Below are 23,387 nucleotides of genomic sequence, written 5' to 3' on the forward strand. Positions count from 1 at the left end.
AAATCAAATCTAATTCTTAGCTATAAATTACCACACAGATAATATGAATGAGTAGAGTGCCATCTATCGAGAACATTTGATACTGTCAAAAATATCTGATCTCGATCATTAATGCTCTCCAAAAATAACTGAAAATGTCAATATTTGCTTTTTTCTATTAAAAAATGACAGCCCTCTTTACTACATCTTGTATAAGAGCAATGCCTGGTTTAATCTATAACACGTAACAATAAAAACTAACAGTTGCTTATCAAATAAAATAAATATATTATAAAATAATGACACAAATGTGTTCACAATAATTTATTTTAAAAAACCCATTTAAATATACACAATAGAACAATTTCATTTTTTCTTCATTTAATTATCATTTTTTAATAACTTCATAATAAAAAACAATATGATGAATTAAAAGTAGGAACATCATAATTTAAAAAATACAATACATATTGTATATAAATTGATAAAGAAGTATTGACATTCCAAGTACAGCATTTTACGTGCATTATGTTTGCATGCACAATTTATTTAAGTTCAGGTGAATTTTCAAAATGAATTTAAAAAATACAAAATCATTAACTTCTAGAGTCTGGTTTGTTTAAAATTAGAATTTTAGTTAATGTAGAATTTATAGAAAATGTTGCTTTCTTGGTCGAAAGGGAGTGAAATCCGCAATTTTTAACAAGTTCATTATTCATCCTGGTCATCTGAGTAAAAACATCTTCAGATTTTTCTCCTCCTAAAATTTGAGATAGTTTTTCTATCACAGCTTTTAATTGGTTTGAATCTGTGAAACATACAAAAAATACATCTTATTTTGTAAAACATGAAAATCATTAGAAAAAAAAAAAAATCCGCGGAAAAAAGTTTAGTTCTAAAAGTTGCCGATAGGGGAAAATATGGTGCTTTACACTTACAGACAATTAAAGTTTTGCATAAAACACGAGGAAAAATTGCAAAATGAAAAATCCCAATTACGTAATCGGCATCAGCACCAGTATTTTGAGTTATAAAAAAGAAACGGGGCATTGAAAATCATTTCAAGTATCAGTTGATTTGTAAAATGCGTCTCACTTCAGTACAGCGTGCATTACTTGTGAAGTTCTTTTATCTTAATCAATCCAGGACCTCTAGCAGTTAATGCAGTGAAAGCAATGATTAATTATTAGCTTATTATATATTTTTTCTCTTCCTTGATTTTATCTTCAGTTTAATGAACAAGATTTTATTTGAAATGAAAAATTTGCCACTCTTTACTGCATTATTGCATATTTTATCGCAACCTCAAAATCATGCTTTTTAAAATGTGTCAAACATTTAATTTCGGTATTTTCTTACAGACAAAGCGTGCTCAGTAATTCGAATTTTAACACTCATTTAAAAAAAAAAAAAATATTGATTCTTTTATTAATTGCTTCACAAAATATTTTTTTCATATTTTAGCACTTTTAAAATTTATATCGCATCCAATTACATGTTCTCTTCCTTGTTTTAAACTTTAATTTAATGAATAAGATTTTATTTTAAATGACAAATTTGTCACTCTTTATTGCATTATTGCAGATTTTATTGCAACATCAAAGTCATGTTTTTTAACATATGTCGAAATTTCAACTTTTGTCAGTTTTTGAACTTTTGTCATTTTCTTACAATGTTTTTTATTTCTTTTTTAATTTAGTAATGTCTGGAATAATGTCTCTTGTATTTTTTTCCCGATTCTTGAAAATAGAGTGTTATACCATACCAAATCCTTTCATCGTTTGAAACCCTTTATAACCGTAATGAGAATATCAATTGAATGAGCCGATATTTTAAGAAATCATTGATAGTTAATTTTCTCCATCGAATAGTAAAAAAGGAGCCACGAAATATGGCCTGACAAGAACCACAAAATGCTTAAATTCGTCAATACTCTGAATTAGTTGATAAAACGAGATGTTAACAACATAAATATTATATAGGACTGAGTAAATATTGAAATAACAAGTTTCAAATTTGCTTGAGTTTCAGTCGAGACTAAATATACATAATAATCAATATCTGTGTCGAATTACAGCATTAAATTAATTAAAAAATAATTGGGATATTTTTCAATACCTTGAACAGTAATAACTACTTCAAGAAGATCGGAATGTATTGGGATAAGGTTGTCTTCCCTGCAATCTGTAGTTTCAGCACAAACAGAAGATTTGTCGTTTGGTGCAGACGTCTGAAATTATGAAGCACAGATTATTGTAAGTTCGTTGTAAGTTTGGGCGCAGCATCTAAGAGAAATTTAATTTGTATAATAAATTTAATTTATTCTATAGGATATAAAGCAATCTGACATAAATAAATTTTATTTAAAAATGAAAAAAAAAAGAAAAAAAAAACAAGCACCATGTAATTAGGTAAATCCTTTCATAAACTAAAATTCAATATTGGAAATTTTAATATACATAAATGGGCATTAAAAGCAATGCGCCAGTGAAATAAGTAATAGAATAGATACACTATCCCTGAACTACTTGCATACGAGGTGCTTTGAATGAACGGCCGCCACGACAATTTATTATTCACTATATTGAGCGTAAAACAGCCTCCATTAATGCGCGGCCCACGCAAATAACCCTAATTTAAGTGGTAAAAAGCATCACTGCGTTGGTGGTAACTCGACCTCCATAATATTTTAAACCTTCAGGAAATTGAGGGCGTGCTTAATGGTATAGTAATTTCTCATTATATGGTATAGTAATTGCTCACATATGTATAACAATAACTCACAACAGTATAACGATTTGCTCATATATGTATAACAATAACTCACAACAGTATAACGATTTGCTCATATATGTATAACAATAACTCACAACAGTATAACAATTGCTCACATATGTATAACAATAACTCACAACAGTATAACAGTTGCATCAAACTAAGGTTAAAATCAAGTGTTGTTTAAATTAATATGAATTATTTTTGTAATATTCCAACTTAATTTACCATTTGTAAGTTTTATGTTACTTTCTAATTCTAAAAACTGTCCAATCCCATAATTAAATATTATTTATAATGTATTGAGAAAAGTTTTGACATCTTCTTTCGTTTAAAATCACTTTTCAATTTCTTTTGTTCATATTTTATACACAATACATTCAAATTAAACTGTTTTTAGACAGTTTAGTTCGTCAAAATTTGCTACTTAAAACTATCAGTAAAAATGATTGAATTAAATGGGTAAAAAAATATTTGGCTGTGAAAGATTTGGGTCTCTCAGATGTCATATTTGTCACCTGACCACGGTTCAAAATTACGAGGTCCATTCCAAAATAGCCCTAGCGTTGCTTTAAAACTGGACGTTAATATAACTAAACTAAACTTCCAACACAGGGAGGTTTAAAACGTGCAGATTCGTCAAAATCACCAATTCGAATTTTTAGCCCATTAGAATTCTTCCTCTATATTACGTATATGAGAAAGTTTATTGGAATTTTAAATAAAATTGTTTTAAATTATCATTTCAAGATTTCCGATTTTGAAAATATTTAAACATAACAATGAAATAAATTGATGTCATACCAAAAAAATAAATATTTTAGGCTTTCCTCGAAGTTTACTGCACACATCTCCAGTGAAGGTTTCGATGATTTTCCGCATTTGGAAGTAATTTCCTTTGCTATCGCACAAACGATCCTCTTTTGCCAGGCAAGCAACGAAGCAAATCAAACAATCTGTATTAGAATAGTCTCGAGCTGCAACTAAAAAAGTTATTCAATTAGTCGTTTGTGAGCATAATGCAGTTAGTTATCTTACAATATGAGGCGTATTCGGAAAAGAACATAGAAAAAAAATTTCAAGTCAATTTTATTTTTACATGAAAGAGCATACCTAACTACAGGATGGTTATAATTAAAGTTCCACTTTGAAATGGTCATAAAAGGTAATCTATTGGACCAAATGTTATCAAATTTGTTAAAGGAGGCCAAATTAATTGTTTAAAGGAGGACATGGAAGTTTCTTTTCTGCCAAAAAAAGTTCAAAAACTCACTACCAAGGGGGAAATGACGCTGTTTGCAATATTTTTAAGCAAAAAACGACATGAAGACACCGGTTTAAAATGTGTTTAATGGTTTCTGAAACGTGTTACAAAGCATGTTCATTGTGTGTTAGCTCAAAAGCACTGTTTATGTTAATAAACTAAACAATTTGGCTGAACGAAAAGATGCGATGTATCGACATGTGCGTAACATTCCTCCTGATATGCCAAGAGCTTCTGCTGAGAATGCAGGAATGCAATTTAACTTGCTTTAAGAAAATGGTGAAAGCCACATTGCACAAGCTTTGTAACACGTTTCAGAAACGATCAAACACATTTTAAACCGATGTCTTCATGTCCTATTTTGCTTAACAATATTGTATATAGTGCCATTCCCCCTGGTGGTGAGTTTTTGAACTTTTTTTGGCGGGAAAGAAATTTCCATGGCTTTCTTTAAACTATTACCAAGTTTGATAACATTTGGTCCAATAGTTTCTTTTTATGACCCTTTCAAAGTGGAAATTTAATTATAACCACCCTATATTTTTCTACATAATTTCCGCCAATGTTCAAACACTTGTCGTAGCGGGTTACCAGCTTTTTTTATATTTTCTTCATAGAAACTTACTCCCAACCCATCAGGAACACACCTTGTGATAACCTAAGCGGTATGTAACAATTTCGTACAAAACAGTACGTGAAATTTACGGAAATTCGTCTGAAAACGTCGTCATTGTGAAACGTCGTTTCTCATGGATTTTTTCATCAGCTTTCCTTACTAGATCATCGTTGACAAGAGACGGCCGACCACTCCGAGCCTCATCCTGGATATTTGTTTGACCTTCATTAAACATTCTAACTCACTTTCTCACCATTCCATCACTCATCATGTATTCACCGTAAACATCTTTAACTTGACGATACATTTCAGCCGGTTTCACATTCCTTGCATTCAAAAACCGAGTTACCGCACGAATCTCCTAGTCGGCGGGATCAGTAATTGTCTTAAACATTTTAAATGTGTACAGCAAATTGAAAACACAACATACAGCAAATAAAACGGCGCCAGTTAAGAGCCAGCGAACTAGAAAGACTAGTGCGCATGCGCGGAACGCCGACCGCAGCGTTGTGGATTTCGGTACAATGAAACCGAATTCTCGACTTTCCGAATAGACCTAGAAATTTTTATTTCATCTTGAAATAATAGCACATTTTAAATAAAACATAAACTCTTCAAACAGCTAGCTACTTTGCCTTTAAATGTTAAGAATTAATTTTAAATGTTAAGAAATGAAATTTTGAAAAAAATATAAATTGTTTTTAATATGTAATCAAATCTTTTAAAATGTAAAAATGTTTTGTTTTTGGAATTTTAGAAAATAATTCAGATAAATTTGAGTAATTAACTTCCAAATTTAACATAAAAAATTGAAAATGCTATAGAGTAACAATTTGTAAATTTAACAATGGGCATTAAATTTGCAAGATGCATTCTCAACAAAATCAAGTTTTAAATAGATTTTCTTTACAGCTTGATCGCAATATTATAACAGTTTATTAGGAGTGAAAAACATATTTCAAGCACGTAATAAAAACGAACAAATGACAGCAACAGATTTATTTTTTTAATGGATTTTTGCACCCATTATCTCCTTAATCTTTGTGCATGCACGTCATAAGGGCATCGAATTATAATCTCTTAAATTTATAAATTGATATTAAATCAATCCGAGAGTCTGCATTTTAGTACAAGTGTAAATAAATCATATAATATAATTAGCGGTTACACATAATCCACCAACATATAAAATATTCAGTGAATTTTTAATTAAAATACTAATACAATTTAATAAAAAAAGAAGTTGCAAACTAATAAAATAAGAAAAAAATATTTAAAGGATTAATAACATTTATGCAAAGAAAAAAAAAGATTATTTGTGCTCCTGAAATATATATATATATATATATATATATATATATATATATATATATATATATATATATATATATATATATATATATATATATATATATATATATATATATATATATATATATATATATATATATAATTTTTTAAGCAGAATTGTGGCCGAATACAGGGAAGACACTTTGAATTTTTAACTTCCTTTTATTCCTTCCTTTATTTTTATTTTTAACTTCCTTCCATCCGCAAACATAAGCGATGAGCATGTGGTGAAAGCTTATAAGCCAGCTAACAGCTACGGGACACAAGTAATTACTTTTGTCTTGTGGTCTTGTTACTCGGCTGCGAACCACAAGATCTAAGGTTCTATCCTACCCAATGCAACTTCCACAAGCACATCAACACAGAACGACACAAGAGTGAAAATGAGGAAAAGCTAATAAAAAATTTATCCCCGTGATTATATACTGTGAGATTTTCATAGGGATTTCCTTATACGTGTTGAATTAGGTAAGGGAATTATAGGGATCCTTTAAAAGAATATCTTAGCTCGACAATTTTTTATCCCTTCACTCTGAGTGTGGGAACTTTAGCGATGGCAACAATTTTACAGAGCTCCCGTTGCATTAATTAAATGAAACAGGTGGAATTGGATCAAGAAATAAGAGAACATTTTATAATGGAGTCAATATGGGCTAAATTAAGCTGAAAAAAATTAGGAAATTAATTAAGTTTAAATTAATTTTTAAAATATCATTACATACATATATATAAATTTTAGCGCTTATGCTTTAGTTTAGACAAATTTCCTGCGAATGAAATTCGTTCAAAATTTAATAGACATTGCGAATTTAGTAGTAATTCCATACATCAAATTTCATCTGTCTAGTTCAAAGAGCTTCAGGGTTGTAATGTTCACAGACCGACAGATAGACATAATGCCAAAAATGTGTTTTTCGGACTCATGGTAGTTTGAAAATGAAAATTCATCAAAATCTAGAGTTCATTTTTTTTTTTTTTGACGATTACAATGTTTTGTTTATACATAATAACGCAATATTTGAATTTGCCACCATTCGTGCAGTAAAATGTTGGCAACCCTATAAAAGAACCATTTGACAACTGATAATTTAGGGTTAGTAAAAATGTAGGGTTACAAGACAGAACAATGTGTGAACGCAAAATTTCACTTAAATAAAAAATAATAATAAATAAATAAAAAAACAGGTTTTTTTTCTCTTTAAATTGTTTTATTTTTATTGAAACGTAAAGTGTAGAGGATAGGGTTATGTATGGAGTAACACATAGGGCAAATGACCTCCATGCCTTTTCTGGCACATACTCACTCACTCTTTTGTCGAAATTCTCCATGAACATTTTGCATAAATGTGGCTGAATTTCCTTGATGCAGCATTGGATTTCCTCCTATAATGCACGCGTGCTTGTAGGCTTGTTGGCATAGACATTTCACTTCAAATAACCCCATTAAAAGAAATCCAATGGTGTTAAATCACACAACCTAGGTGCCAATTCTCAAATTTTCGTACTGTGGCCTGACGAATTTTGACAATTTTTGAAATATTGTTCAACAATGAAAATAAGTTGTTCTATCGTGTAATGCTCCATTTTTACAAACATTAGATTATCAGTTGTCAAATGTTTTTTTTAATAGGTTTGCCAACATTTTATTGCACGAATGGTGACAAATTCAAATCTTGCGTTAATTTTGGGATATCCTTTAGTTTTATTTTATAGAATTCAGATTAATGACTTTTTGTATTTTTATTTTGGAATATTGATTCAAATTCATATTTTCAACTGAAAATTTCTTCCCATAAAAAAAAACTCAAAGGTTTTTTTATTTATTTATTAGCTATTAAAAAATTTGTAGATGAAAAAATTACCATATTTTAAAGTTTAATTGTTTAAAATTTGTTATTTAGTTTATCAGTATTTTTGTAAATAGGTATGCTATAGCAAATGAAAATATAAAAATAATTTTTAAATGCACTGCGAAAACAAAACTTAAGATACAAAGAAAATAAGAATTAAATGAAATGAAGGATATCTGACAGATATGAAGAAAATAAGAATTAAATGAAAAGGATATCTGATAGATATTAAGGAAATAAGAATTAAATGAAATGCAGGATATCTGATAGATATAAAGAAAATAAGAATTAAATCAAATGAAGAATATCTGACACATACAAAGAAGATAAGAATTAAATCAAATGAAGGATATCTGACACATTCAAAGAAAGTAAGAAATTAAAGAACATGAAGGATATCTGACAGAAAAAGTCGAAAATATTTCAAGCAAAGAAAGATATTACTTTGACCAAAAGCTTTTCCTAACCTTCTTTCAGAAAATCCATTAATTCTTCCTCTGTCCAGTTTGAGAATGTTTCATTTCCATAATTTCTCTTAATTATACTTGTCCATAAAATATAAACATATTGAAGCAAACAACTTTCGAAATTGTTTTCCTAAAAAATAATTTGTAAATTGCTTATGCATGCAGGTTTTTTATTGTATTATACAAGAACACTATATTGTTGTTAATTTTAAAATGAAGCAATTCTTGCTATTTAAATATATTAATATTGGAACAAACCCGTATTGTTGATTCCCAGCACGGTTAGTTCAATCACTGGAAAGACCGTTTTACGATCAGCTCTGTTGGGAGCTGAATGGAGCCACGTTAGTGATCTCAGAGCTTGACCTCAAACTTGATGATCATTTGGCGATGAATTTGGGGACTTTGGCGACAAAATAGATATTACTAAAAACTTCGAGAATTTTAGCAATTCGGCCAACAGGAATTGAGATACGTCTGATTGGTCCAGAATCTTCTTTGCCTGCCTCTCGAGAACTATAAAAGAACGGCAGTCTCAAGCTGAGTAGTCAATTATAGTCGTGAAACGAGTCGTATATAGGGTCATCGAGAGGACAGCGAAGTGCAAGCGTTGTATGGAGCTCATGCATTTACTGAATTGAACTGTGTGCCCAGTCCTGGTGTTTTTTATGGAAGAAGCATCGAGTCGTGTGTGGAGTAGCCAGTCATTTAGTAGTGAGTCTGCAGTTGGACACAGCTAAAGCGAGGAAACAGTGGAGAATAGCAGACGTTTGGAGAGATCGTAGAGTGAAGCTACACAGAATCCCTCCTTCTGCTGAATTCAGTCTGGCTGCTTTGTGTGCTGTGTTCGTCTCGGCTGTATATTTGTCGTCTTCGTCTTAATAAAAGTCGTCGTCTGTCACTAAAGGGTTGTTTATTTCATCGACCAACAAATCGGAATACAACCCCGACGGTGAAAGTAAATCCGTAACAATAATGATAAAATAAGAAAATAACCACATTTAAAAAATATTTTAACAATATTATATATATTTTAATATATTTTTCATTCTTGTTCAAGAATTTATCCACCGCTTATCCAAACAATTAAAATCTAAATTTAAGAATTCTTTAAGAAACTTTCTTTTGAGTGAAAAAATTAACCAATTTCTCAAATCATGCTGTGTTAGTTATAAATTATTTTAAAATGCTTTGATTTTAGCTATATTTTTCAAAGATTTAAGTACATCAAAATAACATCCCAAAAATGTCTAGAATGGAAATCGTATTTTTCTAACACATTTTTATTGATATATATTTTGTTGCTTTTTAATACATATTTTAAATGACACAAAGACATACTATGGATACTTGGTAAAAAAAAATTTCGCTGGGTCTCTAATTTCAACATAAGCATATTTAATTGGTTAATTTATTTAAATACTCAGTAATTTATTTTCTAGAATTATCACCATGTAATCTTCAGATTTTAAGATAATCCTAAGAAATATATGGAGTTATTAAGTTTAGCACAACATCAAGAAATGTATCACTTTTCATAAAAAGCATTATGCATACTTGATTTAACCGAAATGTGACATAAATTCTAAAACAGTAATAACATACGCAATAAGATGAGTATCTAAATAAATAATTTATAAGACTCTCAATTTCAAACTATAACAAATCTAATGATAACTCTGAAATAATAATCAAAAGAAAAATTGAAATAAAACTGTATGAATTATATGGAATTCCTTATGTTTTTATTAAATATACAGAGTGTCCCACAAAAAGGCTTTGTACTGTTTGAATTTTTACTCGAACAAAACTAAAAGTAATCATTACAGTTTAAAACCTTATTGTTCTAAAGCTGAAAATTTTCACAATATCCTCGACAGGTCACGGGCCGCGGTGCTCTGGTGGTAAGGTCTCGGCTTCAGAACCGGTGGTCTTCAGGTTCGAAAAACCCGATTCCACCGAAGAACCGTCGTGCAAGTGGATATAGTTCACGTTTAATCCGCCTGGGCCAAACACCCTCTCTCTGGTGTGGTGTGGAAGTTGGGAGGTATCAGCCAGCTCAGGTGTCGTCCTTGTCATCTGACCGTGGTTCAAAATTACGAGGTTCGTCCAAAAATAGCCCTAGCGTTGCTTTAAAAGTGGCACGTTAACTAAACTAACTAAACCTCCACAGGTCTTGATGAGGCGATCTTTGAATTGAATAGAAACATAAATCGCCATAACTACGCCTACTGGGAAAGAGGAAATCCTATTCTTATGGATGAAAGAAGTTGGTAATCATCCTAGGACTACGGTCTACAGCCGTCCGACTAAGAAAGAGTTTTGGGCTGGTAAAATAAAATATATGATCTTGGACACCAAATAAATTTGCAAAAATTGAAATCTTATTAATTAACGAAATGACACTAAACCTCTGTTTAGTTTTCCACTATGCACTGAAAAAAGTTTTATCCATCGTCTGTATGTGTACGTTATATATACTGGCAATGCCTTCTTGTGAACGGTTGGCTTCTAAAGGAATACTGGCATATGACACATATTGATTTTTTTTAGTAAAAAACAGTAAAGATAACTGTCAAGAAAAACAGACATAGACAAACAAAAATTAAAAAAATAATACCGTGTTTAACAAAAGTAGAAATTTAATCTTCTTAGATTCCTGGATTCTGTATGTTTGCTTATCCGCCAATGGATTTTGTAGACTCTGCAAACCTAACCTAAAAGAAAATAAACCAATATATACGTTTTAAAAAATATAAGAATTAAGAAAAACAACAGAATAGAGCAAGAGTAAGAGGAATTAAAGAAAATCACAAAATAAACGAACTCTCATTTATATTTTACACACACACACACACATACAGAGGTTGGACAAAATAATGGAAACACCTAACATTTTGGCATCATAATCTTTGAATATTATAAACAATCAAAACTTAACATGGTTTAATGTTTTTTTAGTTTTATTATTTTTGTTATTTGATATGTTTATTTAAAATATCTGTTTTTTTACAGAAATTTTTTAAAAAGTGGTTATAACCTTATAAAAATGACAGACCTCACGGACTTTCAAAGAGGTAAAATTGTTGATGCTCATATGGCAGGCGCTAGGGTAACAGAAACTGCCCGAATGCTTGGCATTTCAAGAGATGCTGTCCCAAAAGTAATGACTACTTTTAAAAGAGAACGAAAAACGTCCTCAGCAAAGCACAGGTATGGCCAAAAATCGAAGTTGCCTGCTGGAGACCGTCGGACTCTAAATCGAATTGTTAGAGAGGATCGCAAGATCATGGCTCCTAAAATTACTATAGAGCTCAATGAATAACCCCAGAACCCAGTTTCCACGAAAACTTTTCGGCGAGAGATGCAAAAATCTAGATTCCACGGAAGATCTGCAATTACAAAACCTCTGTCTCAAAGACAAATGTTTAAAAGCATTTAAAGTGGTATAGAAGCCTCCAGAATTGGTCCTTCAAGCAGTGGAAAAATGTGATTTTCTCTGACGAATCGTCGTTTACCCTATTTCCAACCTCCGGCCGAGTGTACGTTTGGAGACAGCCGAAAGAAGCATTTCAACAGGACTGCCTCCTCCCAACTATAAAACATGGCGGGGGGTTTGTGATGATCTGGGGTGCTATTTCTTGGAAATCCGCCTGGTCAATGATTTCCCTTCATGGGAGAATCAACAGCCGAGACTACGTAGGAATTTTGGGCGATCAAGTTCATCCTATGGTTCAAGAACTGTTTCCAGAGCGGAACGCCATCTTTCAAGATGATAATGCATTGCTACAATTGTTAAAGAATGGCACGAGGAACATTCTAATGAAGTTGTGCATCTCATCTGGCCACCACAATCCCCAGATCTCAACATTATTAAGCATTTAAGGTCGATTTCCGAGATTCAAGTCAGAAATCGATTTTTGCCGTCATCGTCTCTAAAAGAACTGGAAGGAGGCTAAAAAAATGGACTAAAATTCCTTTGGAAACAATTCACAATTTGTATGAATCCATACCTCGGGGAATTGAGGCTGTAATTGCCGCAAAAGGTGACCTACACCATATTAAAATATATTTTGTTGATTTTTCAAGGTGTTTCCCTTATTTTGTCCAACCCCTGTATATATATATATACTGGATGTTTTGTTAATGGGTTGACTAACTCAAAAGGTTATTAAAAGAAATTTGAAGAACAAATTTTGCAATAGAGGGATAATAGCTAAAAACAGAAGACGATTACAATGTTATACTGGAACAATAAAAAGTATGATAATAACTACAAAAAGATTTACTTGATTAATTATCACAGAATTGTTTTAAGTATTTACCTCTGAAGTCATTTTATAATCCACGACAACTTAAAAATGATTTCCGGGCGCGCTCGAAAATACCAAGTATGCTTTTTGCTTTTTGATGTCTACCGCAGCGATAACAATCCATGCTAAAAGGCCTTTCAGTGTGCCCATAGATGTCACATAAACAATGATTTAAGATAATCCCATTGGAAAATGTCATAAAAATTGACATCTCGAGAATGCAATGACCAAATAATGGATCTCGCTCATTCAACACCCTATTGGGAATATAATATGGAGGAAAAAATGCCCCTCGCTTGAAAATGTGCAGGGGCAAAATCATACATGAAGCTCATGTCTCACTGCATTGCAATCAGCACACTATGTAACATTCAGATAGGGCTGGATGCACTGATTTCGGGAAACAAGTACGACCTCATGACATAATCAGTGGTGATTCCTGGCCATACTGTGACACTACACCTTTGTTGAGATTTCCACGATACACTGGCATGAGGTTTATCCATCGCCCCCCCCCACTCCTATATATATATATATATATATCGACAATGCCTCCTTGTGTTAAAACTGTGCTCATCAGTAAATAAAACAATGGTATTAAATTGAAGATTAGAATGTGTGATGATGTCTGGCACGATGTCATCCAGCTCACAAGCTTTCACGATTGGGATAATCGTCTTCGGTTCGGAACGGTAATCTTTACATATTCAGAGGGTACAACTTTTCACTATGCAGAACAATTCCAAAGAGCCGTATGCTGAACGTAAAGTTCAGGCGTAAATTCTCGTGTGCCAGTCGACGGGGAATCGGCAGACCATTGCAGCACGAGTTCCTTCATTTAAAGAAAGAACCCATTCCACGTTCACCCAAGATCACACTCTTCTGATGGAAGGTCTCTGTCTTCTGCAGTTCTTGATTGATCTCCTCTTATACTGCTGTTGTTCCATCTGTTGCGCTAAGCGCATACTACCATTTTCTCGACCGTAAATCAGTCAGATGTATATCAGGGTATACCTCTTTCGTGCATTTAGTGTATGCAAGCGGACAACTAAATGCTAAATGTGCTTAGTCGAAATGGCACTACTTTACATCATCCGCAGCGCATGATCCCAACGAATGCCTTTCGCATCGCTGCTTGCATCAGATATATGACGAACGAATGCATGCAGCTGACATTCACCTTTCGTTTCCTCTGCGTTCTGAAGCAATATGTGTTTCCTCTATTTTTCGTCTTCGAATGTGCATGAATTTTTCGCATTTTTCCCATTCTCAACTTGGTATGAGACATCATGCTCCAATGCAATGTTTGTTCCTTTTATTACCTATTACCAACCCTCTGAAAATGTCGGTTCCTTAACAGTCCATCCCATATACATGTTCAAAGTGTTGTAATTTTCATAAAATTCTAACTCGATATTTTGATGAATCTTCAAGTTTTAAATCTTCCTGAAACCGAACATGCCTTTTCCGAATTATCTCTCTCTTTCTCTGTCCGTGAGTATAATAGCTCAAAAGGACGTTGAACTAGACGGGTGAAATTTGGTATGCGGTATTTTCAAATTTCTGTCAAATTTTGAACGAAATCCACCCAGAGGAGATTTCTGTACGATGAATGAATGATGATACGATTGAATATGTACAGATGAATACGATTACTACAAGCGTTAAAAGCTAGATGAATAAAATATAGTACTCTGATTTATCATCTAGTATGTAGATTTCTATTAAATTTTTAACTAAAGCTATCAAGGTGTTGAAAGTCTATCGTCCTGTAATTTTGCATGCATTTAAACGTGATTGCACAACCATACAACGACTACAATGAATGGAGTTACAATCCTTAACTACAATTTGATACTCAACTTAAGCATCTAAAGTGTACAACCGTATCAAATTTTGAACCAAATCTGTTAAAGTATTGATCATCTGTCACATATATCGTGTATTTTCCCATGCATTAAAGCGGGAGCATTCAAAAACACATTGACTTAAATAGATGAAACTTGGTACGTGATTTTGTTACTAAAATTGTAGTTATTTGTCAAATTTTGCTTTTAATCAATAGAAAAAAAAGGCTTCAAAAATACATATTAGGTTTTTATTGCTATATTAAGAGGCACAAAATTCTCATGTGTGAAATTCTGAAAATAAATATTAAACTTCAGTGGCCTTTACAACCTTGCCAAAGATGTACAGTTTTATTCAGGAGGAAGGTGGGTGTATAACATATATATATATAAAATGACGGGGAAATCACATCTTTGACTTTTAAATATGGTTGTTATGTTCAGCGGAAAAACATATTCTGTTTATATTAAAATATCTAGATAAAATTAATTTATTGCTCAAAAAAAGTCTGAATAGTTACTTAGATTCCCTTCTTCTGTTGTCAAAGAATTTGGTATCCTCCGTTTCAAAAGGCTTGTTGCTGCAAAAAAAAAAAAAAAAAATCATTACATATTGAAAAATGACACATATAAAGGAACAATAAAAAAGTGATTTAAAAATTTATATCATCAATATATTATTATGAATCTGTAATATTATTTCCCTGCCCATTAAAGATCATGGTAAGAAAAAGAGTTTTACAAACATTTTAATAATTGCTGAATGGATGCAAAGTCAATCATCCTTAACGACAATTCTTATCAAAGGGGGGAGGGCTGGTGCAAGAATCTCTTTGGGGCCCTAAATTTTTTTGTGTAAAAAAACATACGAATATATAATACTATTCCATTTTTATTTAATGCGTGATTTTGTTTTTGTTATTAATCACTTCAGAAAATTACAGTTTCCTTTTCGATGCTTAAACATGTTCTCGATGCAAATGCGTTTAAGCGTTCTGCACACATGCTTGACTGAAAACAATTGTTTATTAATTTTAATCTGTTGAAAAAGCCCTCAGCATTTGCTAAGGCAACTATCACCGTGAAAAAAAAAATTAACAACATTAATACATTTAGAAATAACTCATTACAATTATTATTTCGTTTCTATTGAAATATCTTGTGCGTTTTCATTTCAAAATTGTATATTTGTGCGGAACTTTCTTCTCCAGTTGAAGCTTGAATTATAAATTCTTAAGTCGAAGCAATTTCAATGCCAGAATTACTTCATAGCCAATAAAACCAATCTATTTATGATTTCTTGAAATGTAATTTTTTTTCTACAATTTTTCTTTTTTGACACTAAGAGGAGGATTTCCGTGGCATGGATATGCTTAGATCTAACAATGTTAAACATTTAATAGTACGAATTATGAGGATGCTATATGCTATCTATCATGGTAGATGAGGTAAATTACCCTAAGAGTATTTACTTCATGTTTATAACATGTTACAATCTTGCACGATACTGTAATACATAGTGTATTTCCAACCACTTTGATTGCTGCAGTTAAATTCCTCTCTTCTTTCTATCCCGCTGTTATTGTTTAGAACATTATTTTAGTTCTTTCAAGTTGGCGGGGCCCCGGTACATAGCATCCACCACATTCCACCAGATCACCGTCTCTGCTCAGCGATCATTGGTAACATAAATGAAGGTTCTCGAAAATACATGAATTAAGGCGTTATCTCTAATAGAATTAATCGAGTCAATTCTCTCTTGGAGTATCAGGGAGCGAGTTGTCTAATCATTTTTGTGGTTTGCTGTCATTTAATCAGCTATTTGAGCGTGAATAATTGATTTTTACACGTGTTATCTTTGTGTAAGCTTCGGCTGTATTTTACTACTAGTATTTCGTGTTTTTCACCCTTGTCTAATAAAACTTCGTCATCCTTTATCGAGTTCATTTGACTTATCACCATACACCCATTGGACGGAATTTCATTGCAAATATATATTCAAATATATATAGCAAATATATAAATATATATAGCAAATATATAAATATACATAATTTAAATATTAAAAATTCAAAAGGATGTTATATTTCACACAATATCAGTTAGAATTTTGCTTATTCAAATTTAAATATGTAGTCTAAATTATTTAGCAGAGACGAGATGATTACGACGTGTTTCAAAAAGACGAAGACGAAATATTATGACGCACTGATAAAAGATGAACTTGCATGTTATCGCCGAACTTTATTATCCACTCCATCCTGTAAATTAGTCGTCATAATTTGTTCATCATTAAACTAATTTTATTGCCATCCATTAAATTCTAAAATATCATCTGGGCTTGTTATTGCTTGGCCGTCATACCCCCCATATATATATATATATATATATATATATATATATATATATATATATATATATATATATATATATACACACAATAGTCACGTGTTCATTCCAAACTAGTTTAAACTGGATTTTCACAATAAATAAATAAAAATGAAAAAAATTCTGTCTTCGAGATAACGTTTTGGAGCTCGGACGATTTTGCGATGAAAAAAAAAAACAACCATCGTTTACTAAATATCGACGCATAAGTAATCTGATAGTCACGTGATTGTTTAAAACCGGTTTTAACTGGTTTTTCACGGGGAAAAAATTCTGGCCTGGAGAAAAAAATGTTAAAACTCGATTGGTTTTAAGATGATAAAAAAACATCGCGTTTCTAAATGGTGGTGATTACAAAATATGAGTCATGTAAGAATATGATGTTTCTCTGTCCAATTGATACCACGTGACTTAAAAGAATAATATTCTCACATGATAACTTGAAATTTGCTGTAGCAGATTTAAATTTAAAAAAAAAATAGTTTCTCAGTCTTCAGTCTTATTCAAATGTCTTATATATATATCAGCAGGTTTTTCATAAGAAGATGAATATTTTAGACCAAATATATCATTGTCACAGACTGTTAAGAAAGAGAATGGAAAATAAAATTCTTCAACAGTTTAAATGAAAACTGCTTCTTGATAAAGACCAAAGGTGGATTCTTGATAAAAGAGTTTCATTTAGAAATCTTTGCAATTGAATATTCTCATTTCTATTCCAGAGAAAGAGCTTCGATTTATTTTTATTTAGATTTACATTTAACTTCGATTTACACTTAGTTTACATTTTTTCGATTTTAATTAATTAATTCGTTTTCGATTCGAACATTTAGCTTCGATGATTAACAATACGACAGTTAATCGTTTTCTTCCCATTTGTTTCAAAATGGCCAATAGCACTGTTACGATATCTGTGCGATATTGTTCAGCATTCAGAATATCGAATAATACTGTGGAGAAGATTTACAGTATACTGGACTAACAGAGCTGATTCCTAAGCAACTGTATATCCAGCGTATTTGAAGATAAATCCTAATTTTCAGTGGTCTCTAATTGAAAACTATTCAGATAAATTTATTCAGATAAAAATATTCAGATAATTCTATAACTTTTTTTTTAACACGCAGCATTGATTTAGACAATATTATGTTTAAATACGGATAATACGGATTAATAAATAAATATACAGGGTGGTTATAATTAAACTTCCCCTATAAACAGCATCCCCTTCCCCTATAAACGCAAACGGGTGAACGGATTGCAACGAAATATGGCATATAGACTATACACGAGATGCACCCACGGAATTTCGAGAAAAAAAAAGTTAGTTCCAAAATGTCCACCAGATGGCGCTTTTTCCAGAAAAACATTAAATTTAACATAATAATTAACCAAAATGGAATATATAGAAAAAATATTAACATTTAAGAATACCAGTACGCTGTTTGAGGGGGGAAAATCAGTTCATTTTGCTGAAATAAGAACATATTAGGACGAAATTGCACAAGAGGAGAAGTTGTTAATCATGTCCAGGATGATGTAGGGAAAGGTGCTCTATGTGACCACCCTCATCTACCTGCAAAATTTGAAGTCGGTGAGCAGTGTGTTCAACAACAAATCGTGACTGATCAGTTGTGATGTTTCGAACATGAAGCGTTATCCAGTACTTTAAGTCATTCAACGTCACAACACCTACACGACACACCAGACTTTTTAAATGGCCTTATAACCAGAAATCGCGCAAACATAAAACCTGACAACGTTTGCAAACGTTTTATATCCTAACCTGTTTTGCATAAAGCTTCCTCTTCTTCGCAAGCATGCAAATCTAGACATTTTTTTTCCTAGGACAGACAGTTTTTCCCGGTTTTACATTTTATTACTTATAATTCTTATTCTAGATTGTTAATATTGTTTCTGTATTCCGTTTTGGTCGTTTTTTGGGTTAAATTTAAAGTTTTTCCGGAAAAGGCTCCCTCAAGTGCACATCATTTTGGAACTTTTTTTTTCGAAATTCCGTAAGCGCATCTCATGTATAGTCTATATACCAAATTTCGTAGCAATTCGTTCGCCCGTTTGCGTTGTAGGATGCTGTTTATAGGGGAAGTTTAATTATACCTCCCCACCCCCCTGTACTTTGTTTCTGGTTTTTCAGATTGCTTGAATGTTACTCCTTGAATTTTAGAAATTTTCAAGTATTTCATGACTTTTTTTTGAAGCAATCCAACGCCTCTAACCTCCACGTTGCTGTTCCGTCCTCACGGCTGAAAGGAAATGGAGTGAAGAGAGAGGAAGAGTTACGCGGGAGTGTATGGTTGACTTCGGTAAGCGTGTGCATTTCTGGGAACTCTGGTGCGAACTACGAGAAATGAATTTACACTTAAACTAGAATTTATTTGTATATATATTTAAATAGTATATGTTTGTAACAGTCAATGATCTGAATGATATATTCCGCTTTTTTTTACTTTAATTCTTGGAAGCATTTCTTCAGTTATCATCCATGGATTTGTAAGATTTTTATTCCATTTTGTGTGTACCCAACTAAAATCAAAAACTGAACAACATTATGTTATCTTAACAATATTGTCGGACATTCAAAATAACGAACAGCGTTATGGATATATCGCATAATATCGTTCTAATCTTGCGTATTGATATCAGCAATACAGTTTGATTGAGACACTGTTAAATGGTTTTTATGTCATTTAAATTCGATTCCTAATCACAATCATAAAAGAGAACCTGCCTGCTGTCACGACCTGCTGAAGTGCAAGGATTAAACTGAATGACTGTCATCGCGGTAGAACGGAGATGAGAATTCAAACTAAGTCCTAAAGGCCCTAACCAGTTATGATACAGACCCGACATGGAAGTGAAAGTAACTCGAACCAACAGCACAATGGGCCCACCATTGTGAACTGTATCTGAAGTTCTCGCCCCCTATATATACGGAACAGTAATGTAATAATTTTACATCATTCTTTTTGAAAATTTTTGCCAACTCATTATGAATATTTTCGTAAACAACTGTTTACGAAATTCTTATTAGTTAATGTGAAATTGTAATGCTGCTTGTGAAATGTTATTATTTGCAAATATCATCAAATCGTCAAGATAAATAGTTAAGATGGCTTTAGTAACTGATGATTTCATATGATAAATTCATGTGTCATCATAAATTATTTGTTACTAAAAAATGTGTTATCTTTTGTTATGCCACTACCTTCCTGATTCTTTGAGATAACAAAGTGAAAAACTCAGTAAATAAATTTGATATCTAACCTAAATCCATAAACGAACATCTAAGTCAGTAATGAAATAAAAAATAAACATGAAAGGAAGTTTCTTGTAAAATAATTCTATAGTTATGCCACTTAAGATAATAGATGTAAAAATACTTTTGAACAGATCATTTTTTTTACTATTTATTTAAATTTTTGATAGGCATTTGATGCGAAAACTTGACAAAGTGTATTATATTAATCTAGTGGACATAGCTAAAGCGAAGTGACAGTGGAGAATTGCAGGCATTTGGAGAGACCGCAGAGTGAAGCTACGAAGATTCTCTCCTCCTGTTGAATTCTGTCTGGCCGCTTTGTGTTCTGGTGTTATTACTACCGATTATTACTTGTGGACTACTGTTTGTTGTACTGTGTGTTGCCTGTATTCGTCACGGCTGTGTATTTGTTGTCTGCGTATTCGCATCTTCGTATTTAATGAAAGTCGGTGTTCATTATTGAGATCTGGCTGATTGTTACATACAGCCTACAAGCGAACCCGGTGACTTGACGGATTTAGTGGAATTGAAGTTCCGTAACAATATCTTACAAATCAATTCTTTTTATAAAATATGATTGAACAAAGTGAAACTTCGATACTCACATTTTTTTATTAAATTTCACTTCAGTCGTTAAGCTTGAAGTAAAACAAGGCATCTGCTTTTTCATGTCATTTTTACTCAAATAAAAGTTAGCTACACGGTAATTAGCTACTGTCAAAATCTGTAACAAATCTAAATCACCACTAAATTGCTCAATAGTACGACACAATTCATCAATAAAGAAGGTTCCATGCTCTGTTCTAAAGGCAACTGCGCCTGGAAACAAAATTTAACAAATGTAATAAAAATAAATTATTTCTTAAAAGAAATCACCATATAGAAATTGAAAGAAGCAGATAAAAATAACAACACAGATAATAAGAAAATACACATTAAAAAGAAATTTTTAAAAAATTACTAACTGTGTTCCAGATATACTGGGTGTCCCATAAATTTGTAAATACTTTAAAAATTCATAAAAATTGAAGGACTGGGTATATTTGAATGCGGTTGGCGAAACTATCATTCTCATAAAGGGGGATTTTTTTTTTGATACAGAAAAAATAATAATTCAAAAATTTGTCAATAGAGGGCGCTGCACACAAGCAAATCAGTCGAAATATGAAATTAAAGTCTTATGAAAGGCAGAGTGAGCGATTGACACATCATTTCTAAAGGTTTGCATAAGGTTTGTATTAAGATGTTGACACTGGTGGATAAAGCACTATTGGTAAAGTTGTTTTATGTCAGCAACGAATCGGCGGCTGAAGCCTTACGAAAGTTTAGGAGCCAGAAAAGATTGAAGAAAGGTTCAGGTCCGATCACTCCTGCTGGACTTGTTTCCCTAGTACACCGTTTCGAAGAAACTGGAAGTGTGTGTCATCGGCCACGTAGTGGTGCACCTCGTTTAACAACAGTCCGCACCCCCGATGTCTCTTCGCAAATGGACACGCTAAGGGAACAGTCTATAAGTGCAATTGTACCCATACAAATTGCAATCGCTACATCAGCTCTTACCAAATGATACAGCTAAGAGATTGGAATTCTCAAATTGGGCTTTGGCGAAAATTGAAGAGGATCCGCGATGGCTGCTGAAAATATTGTGGACAGATGAGGCTCATTTTGCTTTGCATGGAGCAGTTAATACCCATAGCTGTAGAATATGGGCACATGAGAATCCACATGCTTACACTGAGAAGCCCCTGCATTCACCAAGAGTTACTGTTTGGTGTGGTTTCACTGCATCCATTATTGTAGGCCCTTTTTTCTTTGAAAAGCCCTGTAAAAAAGCAGGATGGAAGACATGTTCAGTTAATGGAACAAGTTATTTGGAAATGTTACAGAAGGAAGTGATACCGTCCTTATTGGAACATGATGTCCTTGACACAGTGACATTCATGCAAGACGGGGCACCTCCTTACATCGACACCGAAGTGAAGGCATTTTTGAGAAGAAGTTTTACTGAAGAACGGATAATCAGCCGTCACTTTACACATGAATGGCCCCCACGCTCACCAGATTTAACACCCCTTGATTTTTGACTATGGGGTTACCTTAAGTCTCGGGTGTACCGCCATAGGCCAACTTCGTCAGTGCAGCTAAATTTAGCCATTCGCCACGAAATCTCATGCATTCATCCGTATATGCTGTATGATGCAGTTACCAGTGTTGTCTCCCGCTTCCAAACTGTTATTTGTGGTGATGGCGGACACATATATCAAGTACTGTAGTACTGGTGTGATACGCATGTAAACAATTGCTTGCATGCAAATAAAAGTATTTTTCCCGTAGAATTGTATGTTTTGCTTGTGTTTAGCGCCCTCTATCGACAAATTTTTGAACTTTTTTTGTATGAAAAAAAATCCTTTTTCATTAGAATAACAGTTTCGCAAACCGCATTAAAATACTCATTCCTTCAATTTTTATGAATTTTTAAAGTATTTACAAATTTATGGGACACCCGGTATATCACCTCTTCCAATAATAAAGTTAAATGCGTATGTGTAATGTCGATGTACAGAACAGGCCGTTAGATAAAGAGCTATGAAATTCGACACATATATTTTAGAAGGTAAACATGTGCATTTGGAGAGATTTTAATTTTAATTAACTAAAAATTAAGTGAAAGTTCTATGCTTCCTGATCATAACATCTGATATTATTAATTTTTTACATAAAATAATTTTTTACACTGTCTTAAAATTCAAAAACTTATCTGTTCAATTGTATCAATTTTTGCCGTATAACTTCTTTTTCTTTTTTTTAAAATCAATTTTTAAAAAGTATTTTAGTCGCATTTTATAACATATTTCATTGGTGAAGTTGGTTTCCGTATAAGGTATATTTTTAAGAAAATTTTTGAAACTTTGTTATATTTACAGTTAAAATTCAACTTCAGAATCAAGCATTAATAATAATAATAAATGAAGTGAGCTTATTTTTAAATACTGCTGCTTTTTCCTGTGATATAATTGGATGCATAGACATTGAGAGAAAATTAAGGAAATGCACAGCAGACTGAACAGAATACCGTAAGTTTTCTAAAATAGTATGAATTATACACCTATCAAAGTCGAAATATAAATATTTCATAAAGTTATACAAAATATTTAATTGAAATTTGTAGCAATGTTAATTCCGGCAAACTGATGGACCCCCAAATGCGGCTGGTTTTAATAATATATAATTATAAATAACAAACTAGTATGTAAATTA

General features: G+C 32.3%; 1 protein-coding gene across 1 annotated transcript in view; it reads right to left on the minus strand.

Moving 5' to 3' along the window:
- Nucleotides 1-290: 290 nt before the first annotated feature.
- LOC129981352 (uncharacterized) overlaps nucleotides 291-23,387 on the minus strand; it is a 46,528-nt gene continuing 23,431 nt past the window's right edge. Inside the window, exons 7-13 of the mRNA XM_056092174.1 lie at nucleotides 20,735-20,948; nucleotides 14,983-15,042; nucleotides 10,922-11,018; nucleotides 8,302-8,431; nucleotides 3,559-3,737; nucleotides 2,098-2,209; nucleotides 291-787 (exon numbers count right to left, since the gene is read on the minus strand). Of these exons, the coding sequence (XP_055948149.1) occupies nucleotides 576-787; nucleotides 2,098-2,209; nucleotides 3,559-3,737; nucleotides 8,302-8,431; nucleotides 10,922-11,018; nucleotides 14,983-15,042; nucleotides 20,735-20,948 (1,004 nt within the window). The 3' untranslated portion in view covers nucleotides 291-575. The remainder of the gene's footprint in view (nucleotides 788-2,097; nucleotides 2,210-3,558; nucleotides 3,738-8,301; nucleotides 8,432-10,921; nucleotides 11,019-14,982; nucleotides 15,043-20,734; nucleotides 20,949-23,387) is intronic.

The sequence above is a fragment of the Argiope bruennichi genome, chromosome 8, assembly GCF_947563725.1.
Source record: "Argiope bruennichi chromosome 8, qqArgBrue1.1, whole genome shotgun sequence".
Classification (NCBI taxonomy): Eukaryota; Metazoa; Arthropoda; class Arachnida; order Araneae; family Araneidae; genus Argiope; species Argiope bruennichi.